This window comes from Phyllobates terribilis, unplaced genomic scaffold, assembly GCF_046119375.1.
Source record: "Phyllobates terribilis strain yellow unplaced genomic scaffold, ASM4611937v1 Scaffold_3__8_contigs__length_932513732, whole genome shotgun sequence".
Taxonomy (NCBI): Eukaryota; Metazoa; Chordata; class Amphibia; order Anura; family Dendrobatidae; genus Phyllobates; species Phyllobates terribilis.
Window position 1 is genome coordinate 171,986,029 of NW_027362763.1, and position 25,350 is coordinate 172,011,378.

The 25,350-nt window shown below is 42.7% G+C and overlaps 1 protein-coding gene across 1 annotated transcript in view; it reads left to right on the forward strand.

Annotated features, from left to right (window-relative positions):
• NCK1 (NCK adaptor protein 1) overlaps window positions 1–25,350 on the forward strand; it is a 106,429-nt gene that overhangs the window by 52,825 nt on the left and 28,254 nt on the right. The window contains exon 4 of the mRNA XM_073674284.1: window positions 13,681–13,927. Coding sequence (XP_073530385.1) covers window positions 13,699–13,927 — 229 coding nt within the window. The 5' untranslated portion in view covers window positions 13,681–13,698. The remainder of the gene's footprint in view (window positions 1–13,680; window positions 13,928–25,350) is intronic.

Below are 25,350 nucleotides of genomic sequence, written 5' to 3' on the forward strand. Positions count from 1 at the left end.
TGCTGGCAGCTCCCTTTACAAAGTAGGCATTATCTGATCAGAAGGATGCAAAAAACACTTAAGCAGATGCAAAACTCCTCCAAAAAATCTCCCAAAACAGTGTTTTTCCTGAAGTGATTTCTGCTTGAAAAATCCTCGTTTTTGAGCGCCTCAAAAAAAACCAAACTCCTAGCCTTACAATTTTACATATTTAAAAGATTTTTTTTACTTCAAGGATTTTTTTTTTTTTTTGTTCATGGCTCGGACAACTGCTTGAAATTTTTTTAAAAAAAAACAGGCAGTGGACCAGAGCTGGAGATTTATTTTAATGTAACGTTTTTTCTTGCGAACATATTTTATCAAAGAACAAACATATAAAACTTTTCGATTTTATACATTTCTGACATTTGGTTATTTTTTATCATTTCTCTGGACATAGCAGGAGAAGCAAAATAACTATATCCAGGTCTCTGATTTTAGCCAGCCTTGTTAGGAAAGGTAAGTGTCACCTCACCTGTAATAAGTAGAGAGGAGTTCTTTTTGGAGGAGTTTTGCATTTGCTTGAGTGGTTTTTGTATCCTTCTGATTGGACAATGCCTACTTTGTAAAGGGAGCTGCCAGCAGCGGATCTTGATGATTTTCCCAAGTGCATTCAGCATAGCAGAACATTCCTCTGGTCCTGTGAACACTGCAGCAGTCCATAACCAACTCCTATTTGGTGGAATCTCCGACGACTTCTGATTAGTAGGCCTCCTCAACATCATCTCTGCTTTACACTGTAACGATGACGATGACAGGCCCACAAATCAGAAAAGGGGCTGTGAACTCCGACAGGTAGGAAGTTCACAAGGCTCCCATTCGGTGATCACGGACTGATGATGTGGTCCTTGTATCAGGGTCCTACAAAATAAATTCACTCCTCTCTAATAGTGAGGTTTATACTTCCAAGTTAGTTTTTTTTTTTCATTACTTTTTTAACCTTTAAATTGTGAATGAAAATGCTAAACCTATAGCAAGATGTCTAGGACCCCCAGCTCCTGAGACTGTGGGGGATGTAGAGCCTCCTTCTCAATGTTTCCTGCACCCTGACACTGTCCTGGCCACTCGTTGTGTAGTAAACTTCATCATGGCCCAATTCACGTGAATTGGGCTTGGGGTGGCCCTGGGATTGAATGTGCAGGGAAAACTTTAAAGGTCTTGCAGGGCTACACTAAGGCTACACCACCCCCTTCACGCTCACGGACCTACACAGATCCTAAAGTGACGGCGTGTCCCTGCTATACTTCATTACATCACAAGATGGGGAAAACCAATTTAATATTAAAGTGTCTGTAGTGTAAATAATTGACACTTTTTATGGGCCAGTGCGTAATGACAGTATATGGTAGATTTTAGTAAATTTCATCATGCTTCATTACTTCTGCTAAAAACTGTTTCACCATGCTTTATGAATAATCGAGAGCATCGACAGAAAACAAAGTTTTTACTGTGTTGTTTTTTTTTTTTTTTTTTTTTTTTTTTTTTTCTTCCTACAAACTGGAAGTTCTATCCAACTATGTTGAAACCTACAGGTCATGTTTTTTTGTTGGGGACAGTACAGGTTACATTCGTTACAGTGTTTAACAGTTTGTGTGCTTTAAAGGGTTATTCCCGTCTCCAAGATCCTATTCCAATATGTAGTGCATGTAATAATATCAGCAAATACCTCCAATTACAAATGTAGCATAGTTCTCCAGATTTGTTACGTCGCTTACCGCTTGCGCAGGGCATTGCAGTAGCTTATTTATCCATGGTTACCACCACTCATATAGTACCAGTTAGACAGCTCTTAGTGGTCATAACCATGGATACCTAAGCTACTGTAATGCCCTGCACATTGGATAAGCGGCATAGTGAATCAGAAGAACTATACTACATTTCTAATTGGAGATATTTGATAATATTATTACATCTACTACATATTGGGATAGAATCTTGTCGTTGGGAATACCCCAACTTTGATAATGATTTGATGATGTGTAATTTGGCAATTTTTGGTTCATTTCGATTACGCTTTCGTATGGAGAGTATGAAACTATATCACTAAAATATCAGAGTGCATGCCTAGAAGTGACATGCTTGGAATATTTTCTCTGCATTACTCAACTAGATGTGGTAAAAGATTTTTGCGTCACACTTCCTACTTCCTTATGTTTCTGGCCACATAGCATGAAACTTTTCTTAGAACAGCGTTAAGCAATCTGGAAAGCTCCGTCCAGGAGAATGTGACAGTAAATGAACAGCACCGCCCATTGTGAAACCTTAAAGCAAAGCGATCTTCAGAAAATTACCTGTATTTTTCAAACATTTTTTAACAATGGATTGTTTGTTTTTACATATCACAATCTGAATAATAAAAAAAAAAAATTAGAACGTTTGCAGTTTTCACACTGGCCAGTGGGGCTTTTTTTTTTTTTGCATTCTAACTTCCTGTTTCAGGAAACAACACAAGTACAAAGACACAATGCTCCGATTCTGACCCTAACTTTTCTATTGAAGCATCTAATGTGAAAGGTCATTGTGAAGCCAGGAGGGTCTGGTGTTGCGTTATCAGCTGTGCATAGAGGTGTTACCTGTCATTGTAATCCTGCCTCTGATGAAAACTTCCTGAAAGGACAGGAAGTGTACGTCATAAAAAGCCCTAGTGGTAAATGTGAAAATTGCAAGATTCCGATTTTTTTTAATTTAAATACATGTAACCAAAAAACCTGATCTAACAATAGGTAATTTTTTTTCATGATATCTTCTCTTTAAGCCCCTCGAACACCTTATATAGGTTGAAAAAATGCCAGTGGTCCAGACAGCAGCTAACTAACTATGTAAATCCTCGACAAGGGATTTGCAGGTCCCTAGTTCGGCATCCACATCGATACTCCGTGGCAGCTGAAGCATGGTCCTGCCCAGCACACCAGAGGTCCCCCAGGATGCCAGCAATTGAGGGCCGGCCGAGGAAGTTTGCAGGACCCTGTTTCTGCTGCCAGGGACTGATATGGACGCTGGATCTGAGAATCTTTTTGCTCCTCTCTATCCACGACTGTGGCTTGAGTATTTATGCCATAAATCCAGCTGCAAAAATACACCTTGGATTTTTTCCTGATTTTTAACAAACATGTAAAAGGCCAACTCTCATCAGGTTTCCCTGTTGCTAAACTACTTTATTCTTTCTGTAATCCGCAGCCCAGAATATCTGTGTAAACTAATTTGGCATCTCGAAATCTAATCCACACAATGCAAAGAAAATCTGCAGCGGATGTTGACCTGCAACACATTTTTGAAACGCCCAGCATGGCAGCCGATACTGCCGATTATTGCTGATTTCACTGTAAGGCCGTAGACACACTAGCGTATCACATCCGATGTGAGATACTAATGACACTCTGTTCCTGATCTACTGCGAGTGTCAGTGCTCTGCGCTCCGATCCTCTCGCATGACAGAAACGCAGCACAGCTGCTGTGGAGACGTGGAAATTAATTTCTCCATCTCCTCTGTTGCCGGCATCGGCTTAAATCGCACTGCACTCTGGTGATATCCGAGTGCAGTGCGATGTTTCACACACACACCAATAGACTTGTATATGGGTTCATGCGATCCGAATTCCGCATGCAATTGCAGCATGCTTCGTTTTTTTTTTTTTTTCAGTCCAATCTCGATCTGATCCAAGCTGAAAGAAAAAAACTCACAGATAAGCACCGAATCATTGATTAACATTGGACCAAATGCAATCCAATTATTTTATTGCATTCATCCGATTTTATCACAAGGGGTAGCGAGCCCTAAGGGTGAAATCGGTGGCAAACCCAAATTATTCCCTCAGTTAAGTCAGAAGCAATTTTTGCCACTGAAAGTTTCGCAGTGTTTTTTCTTCCTCTACGTTTGCTTGCAGAGGATCAGTCACGTATAGACAGACTCTAACAATCCCTGCACTTGTACTGGCGGCATAAATGTCACATCATGATTCAGGAGAGTTAAATGTAAAAGTTATACATGTCTTGGCCATCTCTCCCATACACCGGGACAATATAATGATCATTTGTAAGGTTTCCATAGCCTATAAAGAATAGCACGGCATATTTATTTATCTTACTTATATAGCACCATTAATTACACTGCTTTACAGACATTATCATCACTGTCCCCATTGGGGCTCACAATCTACATTCTCTATCAGGATGTCTTTGGAGTGTGGCAGGAAACCTGAGAACGCAGAGGAAACCCACGCAAACACGGGGAGAACATACAAACCCCTTGCAGATGTTGTCCTTGGTGGAATTTGAACCCAGGACCCCAGTGCTGCAAGGCTGCAGTGCAAACCACTGAGCCACCGTGCTGCCCCATATAGTACATTTAGTGCAAAGATGCAGTTACTTTTGGTGATTGACAGGTCACTTGTGTCACAGGGCTATTTTTAGTGGAGGCCCAAAGCTGTGGCAATCTGTTCGAGCCTGTGACATGTCTGACTGTTTATCTCCAGGAAAACAATATGATGGGCAGTCTGAAATCAGACATGCCCGATCAACAGCTCCCCAAATTATAAGTTGGCTGGTTCCCCCATACACATTAGAGTGTTGATATCGGCTGGTTCAGGGGTTAAAGGGGTTGCCTAGGCTTTGGGCGCAATTTGCATACATGCGGGCCACATTCCAACAAGACGTGCGCAGCCTCGCTCAATTCTCTTGTGTTGAGCTAGGCCGCGCACGTCTAGTCAGCACGTGACTGCGTCAATGCAAATCACATACTTGAAGTCTAGCTGTGTGATCACCATCTTATTACAGCGTTGTAGCTCATAGTGCACTCTTAAAGGAATTGGTCACCAGATTTTTTTCTCCCTCATCTGAGAACAGCGTGATTTATTTTCATGAGAAGATACATATGTATTATGATCTATGGAGCTGTTCTTGCGTCTGTTATTTATTTGCGGAGAATGTGTTCACCAAAAAAATCAGAGATGCGTTCATTAATAATCTGTCCAGGGTTAAAATGACCAAAACAAGTCTTTGTGTTTGAGAGTCTTGTACAACACACATTGCCATCAGTGTGCCGTCTGTGCACCGCCCTTGATTAACATTGCTGTGGATAGGAGAATCGTTGTCATTTATTTATTTTTTTCATCCATGAAAATCATTGATGGTAAAAAATGACCAAACACTGACACTCTGGACACTTTTGTGTATGTGAGAAATCACAGATGTCTGAGTGACCGTTCATGTAAAGTCTGTGATTTCATGAAAAATATTTAGATTTGAGAGTCCTCAGTGGTTGATACCTTTTAATGGCTAACTAAAAAGATGGTAGCAGGTTGGAAGCTTTCCAGACTACTCAGGCCTCTTCATCAGGCTTATATAACCCAAAATCTGAAGTCACATATTTATACACAATAGGGCACAGAAATAATGCAATAGATGAGACAGGTGATGAAAAGCAGAGCTATTACTATGGGACAGAGAAACATTTGTGGCTGTAAATATTTTAGCAGTTCATAGAGGAGGGCAGTGAAAGTTTCATTGTTGGGTGTAGTGTTGTAATAACTCCACAAGTCTGATGGGCATATTCCTTAGTTGATGTAGAATGACATAAATCCATGTGGCACATTAATTCCTGCTCTGAAGGTGTCAAAGGTCACCATTAGTTTAGTTTATATTCTCCTTTTTCTCCGAGATTTGAAGTTACCTTTTAATACCAGTAATTTCATCTCTTTTATGCTGTGATCAGGGGAACAAAAATGCTTGGCTACAGGTAGATCTATTCTTTTTTCTTTTATTGTGTGGCGATGAGGATTCATCCTTGTTCTAAGTTTTTGCCCTGTCTCCCCTACATAAAGACCCCCAGCTGGACGTTTGGTACATATAATTAAGTACACTGCATTAGATGTGATACAGCTGGAGGTACCTGGGATCTTGTAGTCCTGATGTGAGTTGGGAATCTTTATCTTGTCTGTGGTCATTATAAATGGACAGGTTTTACATTTTTTCTGGTTGCAAGGAAAGGTACCTGTAGCTGGTGGAGATGACCGGGAGCTTCTGACAATGATGCTTCTTAGATTTGGGGGCTGCCTGGAACACAGAAGTGGGGGGTCTGGAAATATGGATTGTAATCGGGCATCTTTTTGTAGTAAGGGTTGTAGTTTCCGTGCAGCTCTCCTTAACGCCTCCAGATTTGGATTGTAGGTGACTACTAGAGGCACCCGGTTGCTTTCTTGTTTAGTTTTGTAATGTAGGAGATGATTCCTTGATATTCTGGTGGCTCTTGTAATCTGGTTCTCAATTGTTCTTGGATGGTAGCCTTGATTCAAAAAGGTCTTTCTGAGGCCACCAAGGTGTTTGTCTCTATCTATAGGGTTGGAACATATCCGATTGTATCTGATGGCTTGGCTGTAGACAATAGTTTTTTATGTGTTTCGGAGGGAAACTGTCCCATTTAAGATATGTTGGACAGTCGATTTGTTTCCGGTACAAGGATGTCTCTATTTCATTGTTCTGTAGCTTAATGACGGTGTCCAAAAAGTTAATTTCAGTACAGGAGTAGTTGAGTGTTAGGTTGATGGTGGGATGAAATCGATTAAAGTTTCATGGAAGAAAACTCATGGCCACTGGGCTTTTGGAGATGCTGCTGAACAGGGCTGTTTTTTTTTTTTTTTGGTGTTTCTTTCCCCACCCCCTATGTAGGTGCCAATGTGGAGTAAATAAAAAAGGCAGGTAAAAAGCGCTATGGTTTTTTTAAAGTTAATTTACATCAACAATCGATTAAGACTGGTGAACGATCGAAACGCGTCAACAAGGATGTCATTGCCGATCCGTTGACTCTATTGCCGTGTTTCAGTAGAGATGTAATAAGAATATTTGTATTTTTTCTAAGCTTTGTTTTTCCTGTACATGGGATGTATACATACACACGTGGGAACTTGGGGATCGACTGTGGACTCCATGATATATGTGCTAGGCAGCGATAACTGATCACTTGGGCAGGTGACCCCTTAACGTCACGGACTGTTTGCATACAGTCCACTTACACATTTTTAACTGGATTCAGTTTTACTGCATACATTTTTTTTCTTTGCTTTGTATTGATATTTTTTGGTCATGTAAAGGCTAAAAAGACCCTCGTTTGGCCTTACTAACACCGGAGCTGCAAAGATGGGTCTTGGAGGAAATGTCTGACCTGCTCCATATGACTTCTGTAGAGAGTCCTATGTCTTTATACATTTGGTTTTTTTGTTGCTATAAATACTATTCTGGAGTATTTTCTCTACCTTGCCTCACACTTTACTTCTCTGAGATTTTTCTCTGCATTGCATAAAACCTTTCCTAGAAAATAGTTGAGTTTAGCAATTTTGTAATGCTGAGGAGAGAGGGTAGTGTCACTGACCTGCCACCACTTCTGTCATTGTATGTAATCTCCTCCGACGCCCCTTCATCGGAGTTAGTGCAGTGCTTTAAAAGGATCATGAGGTATTAATATTACTCTCCTGGGCTCCTGATTTTATTTTTATGAATTTGTTTTGAAATATGTAAAAGAGCGTCTGTAGACATAAAGGAAGCCATCAGGGGGCACTATAGGTTCCTAGTCTTCCCTCTAATATGGAGGCTTCTGAATGTTAGATATCGGAATCTTCCTATAAGTTGGCAATATCTGTCTTCTTTTCTACGCTGTTTTTTTGTACTCTTAAAACCACTTTTTGCTAACTGCTAAAATGTATCAGAAGAGCAAAAAATAAGGGGAAAAATACATTGAAGCCATTCCGATAAATGGTTGCTCTACTGCTTTTATGTCCGATCGGTGGGGTCTGACGTGGCACTGCATCAATCAGCTGTCCCCATTGCCGGCAGCAGTTGCTGAGCTGTAGAGAACATTTCAGATAACTGTGTAGTGGCCGCTCCCAGTTTCTATATCTTTGCCCATATTCAAATAAAAAGGATTGGATCCACAGTAGCCGGCAGCGGGCACTACCCAGCTGTGCTATACAGCTCCGCAACTGCTGGCATCCGTCCGCTACCGGTACTGAGGGAAGCTGGTTGGTGGGGGTGCCGGGTTTCAGGCTCCCACTATGAGATAAGTCGGCATTATCAATTTTTTTTTCAACAATTGAAAAAAAATATTAATGTTTTATTAACGTATTAACTTTTTTTAACACTATAAAGTATGAAAAGTAATTATAAAGTTTTGATATTTTTAACTTTTGAACACTAGGGGGAGCAGCTGCTGAAATTTCACATAAAAACTTTGTGTACTGTTAGCTCGCATTACGACTGCAGTAAATGTGGGCGGGTTCTGCTCACATGTGACATCACTCCTCTCCTTCTATTATGAGCGTTTGCAAAAGGATAAGAGAGAATGAAGTTTTATGATCACAGTGAATAGATATTTTGTTGGTGACTACAAAGTTATACTGACAAGGTCGGCTGGCAGCGCCGATTCTGTTACTGCTGCTCGCTGCATCACGCGCTGGGATTAGATTACCAGGTTTAGCAGCATGTATTACACAATGGGATTAGATGTGCAGCTCAGCGGTGTGCATCACATGTGTTGGCATTAGACACATGGAGTAGGATACGTAGTACCCGCTTTGCTTGGTCAGTGAAAGCCTCATTCATGTGTGTGAGAGCTGGATGTCTGAATGAGGCTTTACATCTGTGTCTGCACAGCAGTTCATCAGATGATATGACTGTCTCTGATTACTGCGCTCTGTGCGTTGAAGTTGAATGTGCGGAGCATAGTGACCAGTGATAAATTAATCTGCAGTAAAGCCCTATTTAGGTGTCCCTGCATGTCGGCCGTCTTAATGAGGCTTACAGTGACATAGCGGAGCTGACATAACATTGCAGTGTGATGATTGCACTGCTGTGCTCTGAACACTGCGGTGACGGCGACGGTGAGCACAGGTCTGGCAGCCTGGCATCGTACTACTAGTTCCAGGCTACCGAGCTGCTCTCACCACTGGGACAAGGTGCCATCTTAGCACTGCTCTCATCACTCAGAGCAGCCCTGCGACGGGGGCTTCTTACAACTTGGTAGTCTGGCATTAGTAGTACAATACCAGTCTGCCCGACCTGTTCTTTTCTCAGATCCGCAGACCGGACCTCCTGTCACCTCTCGTCGCTGAACACTGTGAGCAGTGACTGTAAAGTTGTAGATCAGAGCACAATTCTGGACTATAATAAAATGGTGCCTAACTCCCCCCACAGCTGTGAACTGGGAAGCCCGGGGGGCTTCAGAAAAAATTAATAACAATAAATGTGAAAACAGATTGCAGATTTATTACAATTATTAGAAAAAATAAAAATTGCGATACAGTCTCTTTAATGGTTCTGCTTGAATAGGCCGAGTCTGAGTGTGTGCTGCTCTTATAGGAGGGGGTCCTGAACCTTCTTCCATCACCCCTAATAGAGCATATGGGCAAATTGTCTGTATTTCTTCTATTTGTATCTGTTGTGAAGTTGTTCCGTAAAAAGTTTGCTACTTTTTTTTTTTCCTGTTTGGTCATTTCCATGTGATCATCTCTGAGTTCATGTGAGCGTGGCCACTAATGTTGTAAAGTGAGGTCGCCGTGTCATCTTAAAACCTGTGGATATTACTGGAAGGACCTTTCGATTGTAAAAATAGGCGTCCTTGACTCGGCAGTGAACTTGAGAACTGTGGCTCTCCTTCCTGAAGCCGTCGTTTCATGTATTGTCTGATTACACGAAGAAACAGGAAACTGCAACACTTCTGTTAATAGCAAACAATACTCCAAAAAGACCTACACTGATTACTGCGATCACATCATCCAGAAATACTTACAGCGCCAGGGTTCAGGGTCCAAGTCCCACCAAGGACCTTTCTGCTGGACTGGACACAGATGGATGGTGATCTGTGCCCCAGATTGCCTATTCTAGGACATTTGTGCCCGCTATGTGCCTCAATACATTCTCTTCTTTAGGCATCATTTTCACAATTTTTAGAAGCCATACTTTGAAAAATATAATGTAGTAAAGATGAATCTTACAGACTTTTTTAGTTTTGTTTTGTTTGCAAAATCTCATGAAACTTGTTAAAGACTTGTGTCCCATCATATAAAATCAGTCAGAAGTATTGTACAACCATGGACGTGACGACTCCTTTAAATAGGTTTGTATTATTTTTGCACATGTTCCAGTAGTTTTCTACTAAGCCTTTAATTTGAATATTGATCATGGTAAGAAAAGAAATATTCTCCCACCTTTCTTTTAGTAATGTCTTCAACGGGGTGTTGTAAGAAAGAGGAGAGGGGTCTAGTATCGCATTCTGTTGTAAGGACCGCCTTGCAAAATGGGATGAAAAAGGAAATCTTTGAGCTGCTGAAAACTATCTAGAAATGAAAATCCAATCCATAGGTCATGTTAGATGAGAAGCAAGTTAATGTTAGCTAAGTAAGGGACATGGACACATGGTATATGTACAAGTTGGTAGTATCCTCTATGGCTCGGCTCTATCGGTGCAGCCACATCATGTCAGACGATGCACTGACATGCCTGTTTCTTTAAATTATTTGCAGCACACAGCAGATTTAAGGCCATGTAGTTAAGCAGGTAAATGACAATTTAGCACCCCAGCATTACAAATAAATGGCTTTTTTATTTTTGTAGTCAATTTGAAAAATGCACCGATAACCATTTTGCTAAACTTATGTTTTTACTTGTTTAATAGTTTTGTTCTGCTTGGAAAGTTATTAAACTTTACAATTCACTTTATTAAAGGATTTGTCTTCTTTTTCTGTTAAGAAAAAAGTATTTAAAGGGTTATTCTGAACTTGTATGATCAGCAGCTCACACCTTTCTAGTCCTTCACTTCCGGGTTGCCGGGGGGCATGGGCATTGCTCCTTGAGTGACAGTTCTGGTCAGTAGCAGAACCGGTGCTGAGCATTATTATTCTGCAGTCGGGGAGAGAAACTGGAGAGGAGACAGAGGCAAACAGGGTCTTATCTAAGTAGAAGATATGCAGAATTGCGCTCACCTGATTTGATTGTGTGCACACAACCACGGATAAAGCTTAAGGCTGCTGCAGACCCAGGAGATGAATGAATAAAATGGAAAAACAAATGGGTTAATCTTCTCTGCCGTAGAGGAAAGGATGAAAGATGCCAAATCTAATTTGAGGCGGTTTATTCGTCAACGCGTTTAGAACTATACAACTTCTTCAGGACAAACCACAATTCTGACAAACCACGTGGTTTGTCCTGATGAAGAAGTTGTATACTTTGAAACGCAGAGCAGATTAACCCATTTGTTTTTCCATTTTATTCAATCATTCCACAGTGACCCATTAAGCTATTAGTGTGCTTCTTCTCAATTCTACACTGTTATCACTATTGTTGCATATAGTGATCGCAGTTCCTTTAAAGAAGGACATGGTAAAGTGAGAGATTAGGAAAACTGCTATGGAAGCAGCCACAGGTGGGGTGGGGATAGGGCTTGTGAGTTTGCAGGACTAATAACAGGTCAGGCGCTGACAGGGAAGGAAGTGCGCACTTAACTGGTGTATATAATTCAATAGGCTAGAGAGAGTCGATTGGGATTTTAGGAGTTAACTGCTATCCTGAAATTTATCTAGTTTGCACACTTGGCCAGACTTGGTGGTCGGTCTTCTTGGAAACAAGCTGCACACTATGTAAGATTAAAGGGACTCTGTCAGCACAGAATGACTGTTCAAATCAAGTACAGGTGCTCATCATGGTGTGGCCAAACATGCTTGTTTTCCATCTATCCCCGTCCTTCTATGAATCCAGAGCTGTCAATCTAAAAAGGGGGGCGTGGAGATAGAGGGAGAACAAGCAGGAGGGAAGGTGCACTTAAATGTTTGGCCATGACCTGATGCACCAAGTGTCTACACTTTGTTTGAGCAGTCATTCTGTGCTGGCAGTCCCTTGTAGCTATGTGCCCTCGATGCAAAATTGAAGCAGAAAATTTCCGCAGCTTTTCTGCATGTTCTCGGCAGTAAAAAACGCTTGCGGATTTTACATGCGTTTTTGCAGCGTTTTTACATGCGGATTTGACTTGCATTTTTCAAATGCATTGGGACCTCAAATCCGCATGAAGAAACCCACAAATAATGGACATGCTGCGGATTTTTTCGCAAGGAAAATCCGCTGTGGAAAATTCCGCAGCATGGGCACAGAACATGCAGATTTTCATTTGGGATCATGGGGCAGGGATTACAAAGCGTTTTGTAAGCATTTACTCTGCGGAAATTCCGCAGCAAAAACGCTTGAAAAGCGCATAGTGGGCACACAGCCTCAGCAGGCTTTTGGAAGACACTTACCGGTACATGCAGTTTTGTGTGGGAATGAAGACCAATCCTTCCAAAAAAAAGTTAATTGTAAACTGCCCTAACTTTCATTGCTGGACAAAATGATCTAAAAAATAATTTATCAGAAGTGCATTGCTAAAAATAGTGGTTCCCTTGATGGTTATTGCGCTTATCAAGGAAATAAGAATGTTGAAACTCTGATCACTGTGAGAAGCATTGACAGAGGGAGATTGCAGCTTGGTGCATAGTGCTGGGCTACAATACATTGGCTGTAGGCTACCTCCTCCGCTGTGGACTGTGCATGACGAGGGGTGTGGATAGTGCACAGCTAATGCTGCAGCAGCCAGTTTGAGACCGACCGCAGTCTCCTATGGCCTGTGTTTGCCATATTTGTTGATGTGCATAAGCGTCATGCCCTGTCACTTACACACCAACAAATTAAAAATGGCAGCTCCCCCAGTGCATGAGGAAAAAATGATCTAAAAAAAAAATTACTCCATTTAATTTGTTTAAAAATAAATGTTTATATAATTAGCAATCATTAATAAGAAATTGATACATAACGTTTAAAATGGATTTACAATAAACTTTGCATAAATTGATAGTACATGCGAATGTAAGACACTTTGTGATATATCTTATCGGAGAACTGTTTCTTTCTCAACTTGAGACACTTTCTTTTCCTGCCTCCTGAACTTGAAAGCAAAAAAACGCTCAATTCTCTCTCGCTCAAAACAAGACTGATTGCCACCAAAGTGAGGAGACAGAATACACTTTAAGGAGAGTGAAAGGGTAAGAGGGAATGAAGAGCAAAATGCGAAACAAGCAGAAGGAAATGTAGACGAATCATGCTGAGCTTTCTAACAAGTCTTTTACCTCAACCCAGAGCTGGATACACATCTACTCAGCTCAGTACTGCTGTATAATTACCTCCAGGCTGTTGCTTTTAAAGAGCATGAATCCAGCATTGTGTGCTGTGTATGGAAGACTTCATTGCAGCTAGTTTCTTCCTTTAGCTCAGAGTCCATTGCAAATTAAGAGATATAGTCTGCAGAGGGGTAAACTGGTGAAAGTGCAGGATAAAAGTCATGTAATTGCCAGCAATAGATTTATTCCTCATGTAAACACACGGGACATCTTACGGTGAAAAATTTCTTGAAAATACGGTTAGCCTTTTAATGTATTTTTCTTTGCATTATCAAGTAGCACTTTCAAAAGCATTTCCCTGGTTTTATTGGAGAAGTTCTGTTAACTATGACCCATATAAGTAATTTTAATTTATGCTTGTGGACAACAATTGATGATGAAGCTCCGGCATCCTGTCCACCAAGTCCTCTTACTGTGCGTGTGTCTGGTGTATATATGGGAACTAATGATTTGGCATGTTTATATTCCATTTCAGTGCCAACAAGCTTAGAAGATGACAACAGAAGAGGTGGTCGTGATCGCCAAGTTTGACTACGTGGCCCAGCAAGATCAGGAACTGGACATCAAAAAGAATGAGCGCCTCCTCCTTTTGGATGACTCGAAATCCTGGTGGCGTGTTCGAAACTCAGTGCACAAAACAGGCTTTGTACCTTCCAACTATGTCGAGAGGAAAAACAGCGCTCGAAAGGCCTCCATAGTGAAAAATTTAAAGGATACATTGGGTAAGTTCGTTCACGGGTTGTCGGTTATTTAATGCGCCCTTCAGGAGTCAGTGACCACAGAATGGAGCAAAATGTCAGGGCTTCAGCTCGCTGCCCAGGATCTGCTTGCTTAGTGAAGATCATTGTGTGTCTCCTTTGATATTTTGGAGAACTTGTGTGGGGGACAACAGCGCGCACACATAGAGAAGTATCACCTGGTAGAGAGAGTGAGAGGCGGGCGTATGCGCTCACCCTTCGGTGTTGTGTGAAGACCCCATGGCTGGAGGAGAGAATCTTCTTCCAGATGTTTAATAGTAGAGGAGGATGATATCACTTTGTACGGGCTGCTAAATGACAAACTTTTTATGTTCTAAAATGGTTCTTTATTGTCCCAACGCATTTCAGGGCCAGACTCGTGCTTTTATGAAGGTTAAGAACTCAAATATGTCCAGCACTGAAACACATTGGGACAAAAAAGAACCATTTTGGAACACACAAGGCTTCTCATTTACCGCAGCACAGCCCATACCTCATAATTTTGTCCTTCTCTACTATTATCCGCAGTAATTTTGGCACTTTATAGAAGCGCGCCATTCATGGAAAAAAAAACAAAACGTCCAGACAAATATCTGTATATACCTGTCCCGATGAGTATAAAATGATGAATGCGGACGCTCTTGTGTGCTAATTCACTTTACTTTTATTTCTGTAGATTAGCATAGAAATATGAAAATGTGTGGATTATGTAACCTACGGACCTGAAGCTTTTGCTGCTTTCTATGGAGAACATTACTTATGTATTGATATTGCCTTTCCGGCACGGCCACATCTCTTGAGACTACCACATTTAAAGCAGATCTGTCACCAAATTTCAAAATACAAAGTGCTTATGTTATTACTCAGCTCTCTTAAACCTGATGAGGCTGTTGTACTTACTTTGACCCCCAATCTGCAAGCAAGAAGCAGATCAGCGGTGGCTTAATGCCACCGATTGTCTGATGTAACTAGACCCTTAGCAGTATACACATAGATAAGACTGTGCTATCACTCCCGGATTGTAGAGAAGGACTACTGCTTCTACAGATAGTACAGGAAGGAATAGTCTCTCCAATGTGAAATGTTTTCGAAATAAGAAGAAAAAAAATCAGATGCGAAGTTTAAAAATTAGTATTTAGTGTAGATGTAAAAAAGTATTACAAACTAAAGTGAGGGACATGAGACGCGCCTTGCGTAAAAAGCAGCAAGGGAACTGAGAAAACATGTACAAGGGCCGCTTCTCCACCACTGGATGCATGCTCACCTGACTGAGGGCTGCTTCTCCATTGGTGGGATGGCTGTGTCGCGCCCCCGGGGGCCTTACTGATTGAGGACAGTATATATATATATATATATATATATATATATATATATATATATATATATATATATATATATATATATATATATATATATATATATATATATATATATATATATATATATATATATATATATATATCACGGTAGCTGGCCCAGGGCAGACAGTGCACAAAAGGGGTAGCGATTACTAATAAAGTTCAGAGAAATTCGTGACACCACCTGTGGTGTCTGGTGAAGGTCACCAGCCCTGCAGCAGTCCTCTGAGACAGGTGACAAGGCAGCTAAAGATGGTACAGCTCCCCACAGGTGGAGCGGGCCTCAGTGCAGTGTAGATAGATGGTGGAATGGTGCGCTGGGCGTTGTTGTGCAGGTAGAGAGTAATGGACAGAGACGGGGTTTTGCTTCGTTACCTTTACTGGTGCAGCTGTTAGAAACGGTCCAGGGTACTCTAGGTGAAGGGCGCACTTTTGGACTTCTCCCCAGGGAGCGGGTATAAGGCCTCCTGATCCGTGTCTGCCTCTGTGTAAGCTCCTGGCCTGCCTGCAACTGTGCCTAGCTTGTGTCTTGCTTTTTCTACTCCACCTGTTGCTCTGAAGTAGGACCTCCGGTTGGTAACCACTTTCCCTGGACGTCGAGGCCTTCGTGGTTCCTGGTCCTGTATGTGTCTAGCTTCAGGTTTGCCAGGGACTTGTAGTCCTCCTGGGATTCCGGTTAACCCTACTGTGTGTAAAGGGTCCCTGTAGGCTCGGACCCGGTGTCCGGTGTATATACTGGGGTGAGCCTGGTATGCTCCTCTGCCCCCTTTTTGTCACTCTTTCCTTCCTCTCGCCTTGGCCACGCTCGGGGCCCTCACTAGGCTTCAGTACTGCTGGAGGCCTAGCTTGCCTCACACAGCAGCCTACGTGCTGCTCTCACTCTGAGCAAAAACTAACTGGATACTATTCTGAGCTACCTGGCTCCACCTTCCCTTTATATATCCCTAATGGGCTCCCTCTGCTGGTATGAGGTGGAAGGTGGAGGTGTTTGCATGTAGTGAGGGCCTCTTGTGGAGAAATCCATCCGTGCACCCTTCTGGGTTCTGTGGCACCATGCGCAGCAGGGCGCCACAGCTGCTTACCAGACTGAGGGCTGCGTCTCCATTTTTGGGATGGCTGCTTACCTGACTGAGGGTATGCTTCTCCACCGGTGGATGCCTGCTCACCTGACTGAGGGCTGCTTCTCCACTGTTTGGATGCCTGCTTACCTGACTGAGGGCAGTTTCTCCACCAGTGGATGCCTGCTTACCTGACTGAGGGCTGCTTCTCCATTGGTGGGGTGGCTGCTTACCAGACTGAGGGCTGCTTCTCCACCGGTGGATGCCTGCTCACCTGACTGAGGGCTGCTTCTCCACCGGTGGATGCCTGCTCACCTGACTGAGGGCTGCTTCTCCACCGGTGGATGCCTGCTCACCTGACTGAGGGCTGCTTCTCCACTGGTGGATGCCTGCTCACCTGACTGAGGGCTGCTTCTCCATTGGTGGGATGGCTGCTTACCTGACTGAGGGCTGCTTCTCCACTGATGGATACCTGCTTACCTGACTGAGGGCTGCTTCTCCACTGATGGATACCTGCTTACCTGACTGAGGGCTGCTTCTCCACTGATGGATACCTGCTTACCTGACTGAGGGCTGCTTCTCCACTGATGGATACCTGCTTACCTGACTGAGGGCTGCTTCTCCATTGGTGGGATGGCTGCTTACCTGACTGAGGGCTGCTTCTCCACTGATGGATACCTGCTTACCTGACTGAGGGCTGCTTCTCCACTGGTGGGATGCCTGCTCACCAGACTGAGGGCTGTTTCTGCTTTGTTACCAACATTTAATGACTTTCGTTTTAGGTTTTCTTTTTTTTCCGGTGTTTGGTTTTACTCTTCTATGTTACTGAAACATTTGACTCATTACATGAAAGTTTGGGTCATATCTTCACCAGAATATGGTGTGCTGCCGAGAGTTTGAGAAGCCAGTGATGTGCTCTGCTCGGTCTCCTGTCATACAGCTGTATCGAAATCTAAAACGGGAACCAAACTAGCTCACAGTATGAAAGCTGAAATGGGGAATGACACAGGAACACCTGCCCTGCCGCTGCTCTGCATGTAGAACAGAGCCTTTATTCCACTCATGGGGGGTCTTATTCTGGCTCCCCCTTCCCCTGACATCTCAGTGCTTCCTTTTACAATTCAAATTTTCTCTCAGAGAGGAAGAGGGCTTGAACTCTAGCACCGCCTATAGGAAGTTGCAATCCTACAAATCATTATTGACCCTTTAACGAGCCTTGAAATATGACGGAGCATGCAAGGCAATCAAGTCTCCTCATATTGGCATGCCAGATCTGGCATGTTACTCTCCACAAGTAGAAACCTTACCCCTTCCATCCTTTTACAAAGGGAGTCATGCCATGCCTGATTTGTCGGGCGTGTTCAAACAATGACTAACGAATTCCGTTATTTGTAGTGGGTCATCAGGTTTCCCATTGTTTTGACTCCTTGAATTTGCTGTCCTGTATATGTAAATACAAGGCAAATGTTACTGATTTGCCTTCCTGGCTTTTGAATGCATATGTGGGATTTGTTATGGCAGCCAGAATCATTGGCTATCAGCTCTTCAGAAACAGATACAGCTAATAAGAAAAATATAAACAAGAATATATACCTTATTTTGAGACATTACATGTGTGTGTATTAGATAACTTCGCTTTTTTTAAGGTCCGTTCCCACGTGACAAACATAAAGTAGATTTTCAGCTACAGCTATACATAACGAAAATAGACTTTTCTTTTCTGTTGTGTTTTTTTTTTTTTTTCCTCTCTCTCTCCAGTATAGAAATGGTACATGGGAGCAAGCTCTTAGGACTGGTTTTACATGAGGATCTTTTAGTTTTATTAGTGAATGCTCCTTAATCTCGTTACAGATTCACTCCCATTATTATATATTTGTTTTCATTAAATGTGTGCGTATATGTTTATGTAGTGTAGTGTGGATGTGTTAATATACAGCGCCGTTCTGCTCCTCTTCTCAGTGACGTCACCGCTATTCAGAATTTCCAGCCAACTCTCTGCACCAGCCGGAAGTCTTTTACATTGTAACATGGATCCTCATGCTAACGCTCCATAGACTTACATGATAAAAGCCACTTCTGGGTCACGCAGAGCAGTGTGACAGGAGAGTCTGCCGAGCGGTGACGTCACTGAGAAGAGGAGCAGAACAGCACTGGACACTGGAGAAGGCGGCCGTAGGGGAGTATAATAATACACTCACACTACATTACATGCACAAATACACACACTTAATGCAAAAATATATTAATGGAAGGGCTTCTTTAACCCCTTCCCGACCCGTGTCACACCGTTTGTGACATGGAAAACAGTTCCTTCCCGACCCATGTCACAGCGTCTGTGACATGGAGGGAAAGAGCCCCTGCAGCGCCTGCGAGCGGGGTCGCTCAGGTGTCACAGTTGCTACTGCAACTGGACATCCTGAAGTCGACCCCCCGGGGGGTGGATTAACCCCCCCCGTGCCTGGACCCCTCCGATTGGCTGTTTCATTTTCACTTTTAGTGAAACTGCCAATCGGTATGAATTAAATATTTCACCAATGAAAATTGGTGTAATATTTAAATCTGGGCATTGCCTGATGCTTACAGCATCAGCCATTGGCTGGGGGGAGTGTCACCTCTGTCCCCCCCCTCCCCCCAGATCTGATTGGGGGGCTAGCGTCACATGGATACTAGCCCCAATCAGATATGGAGGGATGGCTGAAACCTCCCAGCACCTTCCCAACCCTAGATCGTCTGCTGTGGACCCCCTGCTGTGGACCCCCTGCTGTGGACCCCCTGCTGTGGACCCCCTGCTGTGGACCCCCTGCTGTGGACCCTGTGGATCGCGTCTGCCGCCGCCACCGCTGATCAGCGGTAAGTATTGCCGCCACTCCCCCCCCCACCCCACCCCCGCGACCCCCCCTCCACCCCCCCCCCGCGACCCCCTCTCCACCCCCCCTCCACTTTCATACCTGCACCCCGACCTCCGCTCCCTCTGCTCCCTCTCCCACGTCTTCATCCACCGGCTGCTGCTCTCCTTCTGACAGCCGGTGGACTGTGATCACAGCAGCAGCAGGCTCAGTGTAAATGCCCTGCTCCTGTGATCAAACCCACCATCCCCCAGTCCCAGTGATATCACCCCCCACCTCCCAATAATCACCCCCTCCCCCAGTGTTCACCCCCCCCCCTGTTCCCAGTGTTCACCCCCCCCGTTCCCAGTGATCACCCCCCCCCCCCCGAAAACCCAGTAATCAGCCCCCTGCTCCTGCCAGCTCCTGCTCCCCTTTCTGCCCCAGTAATCACCCCCCGATGCTGCCGGCCTCCTGCCCCCCCCTTGCTGCTGCCGGCTCCTGCCCCAGTGATCACCCCCCTTGCTGCTGCTTCTGGCTCCTCCATCTCCTCAGCCCCCCCCTACGCCTGACCGCCCCCCCTACGCCTGACCGCCCCCCCTACGCCTGACCGCCCCCCTACGCCTGACCGCCCCCCTACGTGACTGCAGAAGGTTACACCAAGCACACACACGTACACTCACACTATAATAAAGTTTTGATTTTTTTTTTTTTTTTTTTTTTTTTTTTTTTTTATACACACGCACAAAGCACACAAAATGTCCCGCCCGTCCCGCTCATCCCAGTCTAGGGCGTACTCAGCTGAGGAGGCTATGTCAGGTTGGTGTGTGTGTGTTGTAGTGTATGAGATTGTGTGTGTGTGTGGTGTATGCACTACAATATACCACACCGCACACCAACCTGACATGCACTACACAATGGTGTCCGCTAACAAATTGGAACCATGTTGCGTTTGGAGAGTCCCTGTGTGCCCAAACATTGGAGCTCCCCAACAAGTGACCCCATTTTGGAAACTAGACCCCCCAAGGCACCTATCTAGATGCATAGTGAGCACTTGGAACCCCCAGGTGCTTCACAAATTGATTCATAAAAATGAAAAAGTGGAAAAAAAAAACACTTTTTTATTTTTACGGATTAATTTGTGAAGGACCTGGGGGTTCCAAGTGCTCACTATGCATCTAGGTAGGTGCCTTGGGGGGTCTAGTTTCCAAAATGGGGTCACTTGTGGGGGAGCTCCAATGTTTGGGCACACAGCGGCTCTCCAAACGCAACATGGTGTCTTCTAACAATTTGAGTTGACAATTTGTTAGCGGACACCATGTTGCTTTTGGAGAGCCGCTGTGTGCCCAAACATTGGAGCTCCCCCACAAGTGACCCCATTTTGGAAACTAGACCCCCCAAGGCACCTATCTAGATGCATAGTGAGCACTTGGAACCCCCAGGTGCTTCACAAAATGATCTGTGAAAACAAAAAAGTACTTTTTTTTTTCACAAAAATTTTCTTTTAGCCTAAATTTTTTAATTTTCACATGGGTAACAGGATAAAATGCATCCTAAAATGTGTTGGTCAATTTCTCCTGAGTACACTGATACCTCATATGTGGTCATAAACCACTGTTTGGGCGCATGGCAGGGCTCAGAAGAGAAGGAGCGCAATTTGACTTTTGGAGCTAATTTTCCATTCAAAAAGTAAAATGGCGCTCCTTCCCTTCTGAGCCCTGCCGTGTGCCCAAACAGTGGTTTATGACCACATATGAGGTATCAGTGTACTCAGGAGAAATTGACCAACAAATTTTAGGATGCATTTTATCCTGTTACCCATGTGAAAATTAAAAAATTTAGGCTAAAAGAAAATTTTTGTTAGAAAAATAAAAATGTTCATTTTTTTCTTCCATGTGGCTTTAGTTCCTGTGATGCACCTGAAGGGTTAATAATCTTCTTGAATGTAGTTTTGAGTAGCTTGAGGGGTGCAGTTTTTGGAATGGTGTCACTTTTGGGTATTTTCTGTCATAAAGACCTCTCAAAGGGACTTCAAATGTGATGTGGTCCCTAAAAAAATGGTTTTGTAAATTTTGCTGGAAAAAAGATAAATTGCTGATGAACTTTGAACCCTTCAAACTTCCTACCAACATTTTTTTTTTTTTTCCAAAATTGTGCTGATGTAAAGTAGACATGTGGGAAATGTTATTTATTAACTATTTTGTGTCACATCACTCTCTGGTTTAGTAGAAAAAAAATTCAAAATTTGAAAATTGCAAAATTGCAAAATTTTTTCCCATATTTTTGATTTTTTCACAAATAAACACAAATATTATCAACCTAAATTTAATACTAACATGAAGCCCAATATGTCACGAAAAAACAGTCTCAGAATCGCTAGGATCCGTTGAAGTGTTCCAGAGTTTTTACTTCGTAAAGGGACACTGGTCAGAATTGACAAAAATGCCAAGGTCTTTAGGGTCAAAATAGGCTGGGTCCTGAAGGGGTTAATGATTTGAGTTGAGGGTGGAGTTGTTTATATTTTGTCATTTTATGTTCTTAATTAGGTGCCTTAGTGACCACTAGATGTCCTTTTACTGACCTGCGATACAAGAGACTAGGTGACAATCCTGTAACTGTCACCTGTACACTATAGCTGACAACTTGCTGCATCATCCACGATCAGTGTTGGTACCGACCATGGACGTTTAACCCCTTAGATTCTTCTGTCAATAGTGACTACAAAATCTAAATAGTTAACAGAGTGTGGGGGCTTCCTCTTTAACCTCATTGGCACCCTGAGATCTTGATTGTGTGGTCCTGATGTTTGCCATGGCAGGTAACGCCAAATAATGGCCTTAGAGTCTGCCGGCTATAGCGGCCTGTTCAGAAGTTATCAAAATTTAGGTGGTAAAAGTAAACTCTTTCATTCTTGTCATGCCAATTTCCATTATTTCCTGAAAAGAACCAGAAGGGTTTAAGAACTAGCTGAAAGCAATTTTAAATACGTTGAGGGGTGCAGTTTTTAAAATATCACTTTTGGGTGCTTTCCAACATATAGGACCCCCAGAGTCACTTAAAACTGAACAGGTCCCTATAAAAATAATTTTTGTAACTTTCCTGGAAAAAATAAAAAATTACTGCTACATTTTTAAACCTTCTAAAATGCTAACAAAATATAACAACAAATGGTGCTGATGTAAAGCAGACATAAGGGAAATGTTATTTATTAATGTTTTTATGCGGTATGACTATTGAGATTCAAGGGATAATCATTCAAAGTTTGAAAATTGCAATTTTTAAAACATCTTTGTCAAATTTCTGATATTTTTATAAATAAACGCAAATCATATTAACCTGAATTTACCATTATTTTAAAGTATTATGTGTCACAAACAAACAGTCTCAAAATCAATGGGATATGATGAAGCATTCCAGAGTTATTACTACATAAAGTGACACTGGTCAGATTTAAAAGAAAAAATTGGTCTGGTCACTAAGGGGCTAAAATCATACCTTGCTTGTGGTGTTTTGTTTGAACATTTCCAGCTTGCCTGCCTCTGCAACCTATTTCCTGTCTTCTCCGGACTTCGACACTTCACTCTTCTACAGACTACAGCAGGCAATGACTTTCAAGCAACGTTGCAATTTACATCTCAAGAATGGGGGATTTCTAATTTTACAGCTAGGCTACCGGCCACCCTGCAGTTCACAAAGTGGTTGGCTACCTAGGTAAGGAGTGCTTGACTCTAGCAAGCTCTCTGCTTTACAGCCTGCTCGCACCTCTCTGAATGTGACCAGCCTCTCTGTCACTGCTCTTCTCCCGTGCTGCAGAGGTAATGCGGTCTCTGGCAGCACCATGGCAGAGCGCTTGGTTCAGGCCAGCAATGCCATCAGTCTGAACTGTCAGTCTTCAAGAGCACACCGCCCCCGCAGAGAAGTCCTCCTGAAGAATAGTTGCGACAACCCCTTTTAAAAGTAAAAAAGCATTGACAATATACAATCTACAATCCCTTAAAGGGGTATTCCCATCTCCAAGATTCTATCCCAATATGTAGTAGATGTAATAATAATAATATTAGCAAATACTTCCAATTAGAAATGTAGTATAGTTTTTCTGATTCGCTATGTCTCTTTCCTCATGTTGCAGGCATTGCAGGACCTTAGGTATCCATGGTTACGACCACTGATATCGTGACAGTTAGCTAGTTGTTAGTGGTCGTATCCATGGATACCTAAGGTCCTGCAATGCCTGCACATGAGGCACAAGACATAGTGAATCAGAAAAATTATTCTACATTTCTAATTGTATGTATTTGCTAATATTATTATTACATCTACTACATATTGGGATAGGGTCTTGGAGATGGGAATACCCCTTTAAATAGTTTTTTCTACTATTTATACTTGCACCATTTTCGGGCCTGAGTTATGACAAGTCGCTGTTGTTGCATCCAGGTGATTTACAGTAGATCTGTACAATTGTTACTTTTTCTTCTCCTCACTGCCTTCCCCTGCAATTGTGGAGCAGCTGTAGTTTAAGACTGTAATTATCTTAAAGTCATCCTTCATTAACAGATTAGGTATTTCCTACGGCTAGACATTACCAGTACTTATGCCGAAAACAGGTTTCATGCTGCCCAGGTCTTCAAAGGAACCCACCACCCCAATAAAAGCTCTCTAGTGCCGCCTATGTTATGTAGCTATACCACCAATAAGTGGCACTATGGACGGCCTGTTGTTTTTTCTTTTGGAGGATCATTTATGTGATTTTTTTTTTTTTTCCCCCAGTAATCATTGCCTGGCCTCGAAGACTTCCTATGGTGACTTGCAGTCTCCACAATGAGAAACATTACCCCTATTCTTGACATGTTTAGAACAGAAGAACATGGAGATTTGTATAGTAAGAAGAATGGTCTTTGTTACCCAGATCCAAAGTGAAGAATAATGTCTGCTTGTTTGCTGTGGACAATAGTGCCAGGTTTTGTCAGTCCGGTTTTGATAAACCTAGCCCTGTGTTTGGAAGCCCCTTATTTCTCCCATTATTGAGGGATTCTCATGAAATGGGGCGTCCTACTTTTGGAATGGCTTTGTATCCACAGAAATCCTTTTCTCTCTGTCTCACTTTATGAATGGAAGGTTTTAAAATCCCTTTATAAATACTCGCTGGCTCGATATCGATAGCAGGAAACATGAGGGTAATTGGTTTCCTCCGACATCTGTGGGGTTTCTCTTTACCAGCTCTGAAATTTAGAAATTTGTGAATAAGAAACCCCGAGAGTTTCGTTTGTGTGTAGAGGTTTTTTGTTTTGCTATCAGCTATTTAAAGAGTAGCTGTCTTTTTTTTTTTTTCCCCGTGAATCAGTAGCACACGTGAAAATAAGAAACTTTGTAGTAGATCTTATCAGAGAAATCTGCTTCTTTCTCTATCTGGACTGATCGAAAATTGTTAGTTCACAGGTAAAATCTGTCTTAAATGAACACAGATTTCCCCATTACTGAAATAGATGACAGTTAGTGCTGATAAAGTTCTATAGAGACCTGTAACTGCCGTGTGAGGAGAACTTGCAGCAGAATGTCTGTTGGCCTCTAGCTCCTCCCTCTCCTCCTCCATAGAATTTTGAAAGCACCAACTGTCATCTCCTATCTCCGTAATTGGAAAGTGTCTCCTCCCTAAATACATATTTTACTTCTGAATTGATAGTGGAAGATCAGTCCGGGAGGAGAAAGAAGCAGGTTTCTCTGATGAGATATATTACATAGTTGCTTATTTTCATATGTACTATTGATTTCTTAAATAAAAATTAAAACAACTGTAACTCTTTAATACCTGATTGGCAGGCTGATATTTTTTGTTTTATTTTCATCTTAAAAGGAATCTGTCACCAGATTTTTTTCAGCCTATACTGAGAGCAGCGTGATGTAGAGACAGAGACCCTTATTCCAGCAATACATCGCTTACTGGGCTGATTGCTGTACTTTTGATAAAATCACTTAGCAGAAGATTATTATCACTAGAGGACTAGTAAACCTGCTGCCAGGTAGTCCTCCATATTCATGAGCTCTGTGTAACCCCACCCCCACCACTGATTGGCAGCTTTCTGCCTATTCACACAGAAACCTGCCAATCAGTGGTGTTGGCGGGGTTATACAGAGCTCAGCATTCAGAGAACTGCTAGATCTGCAGC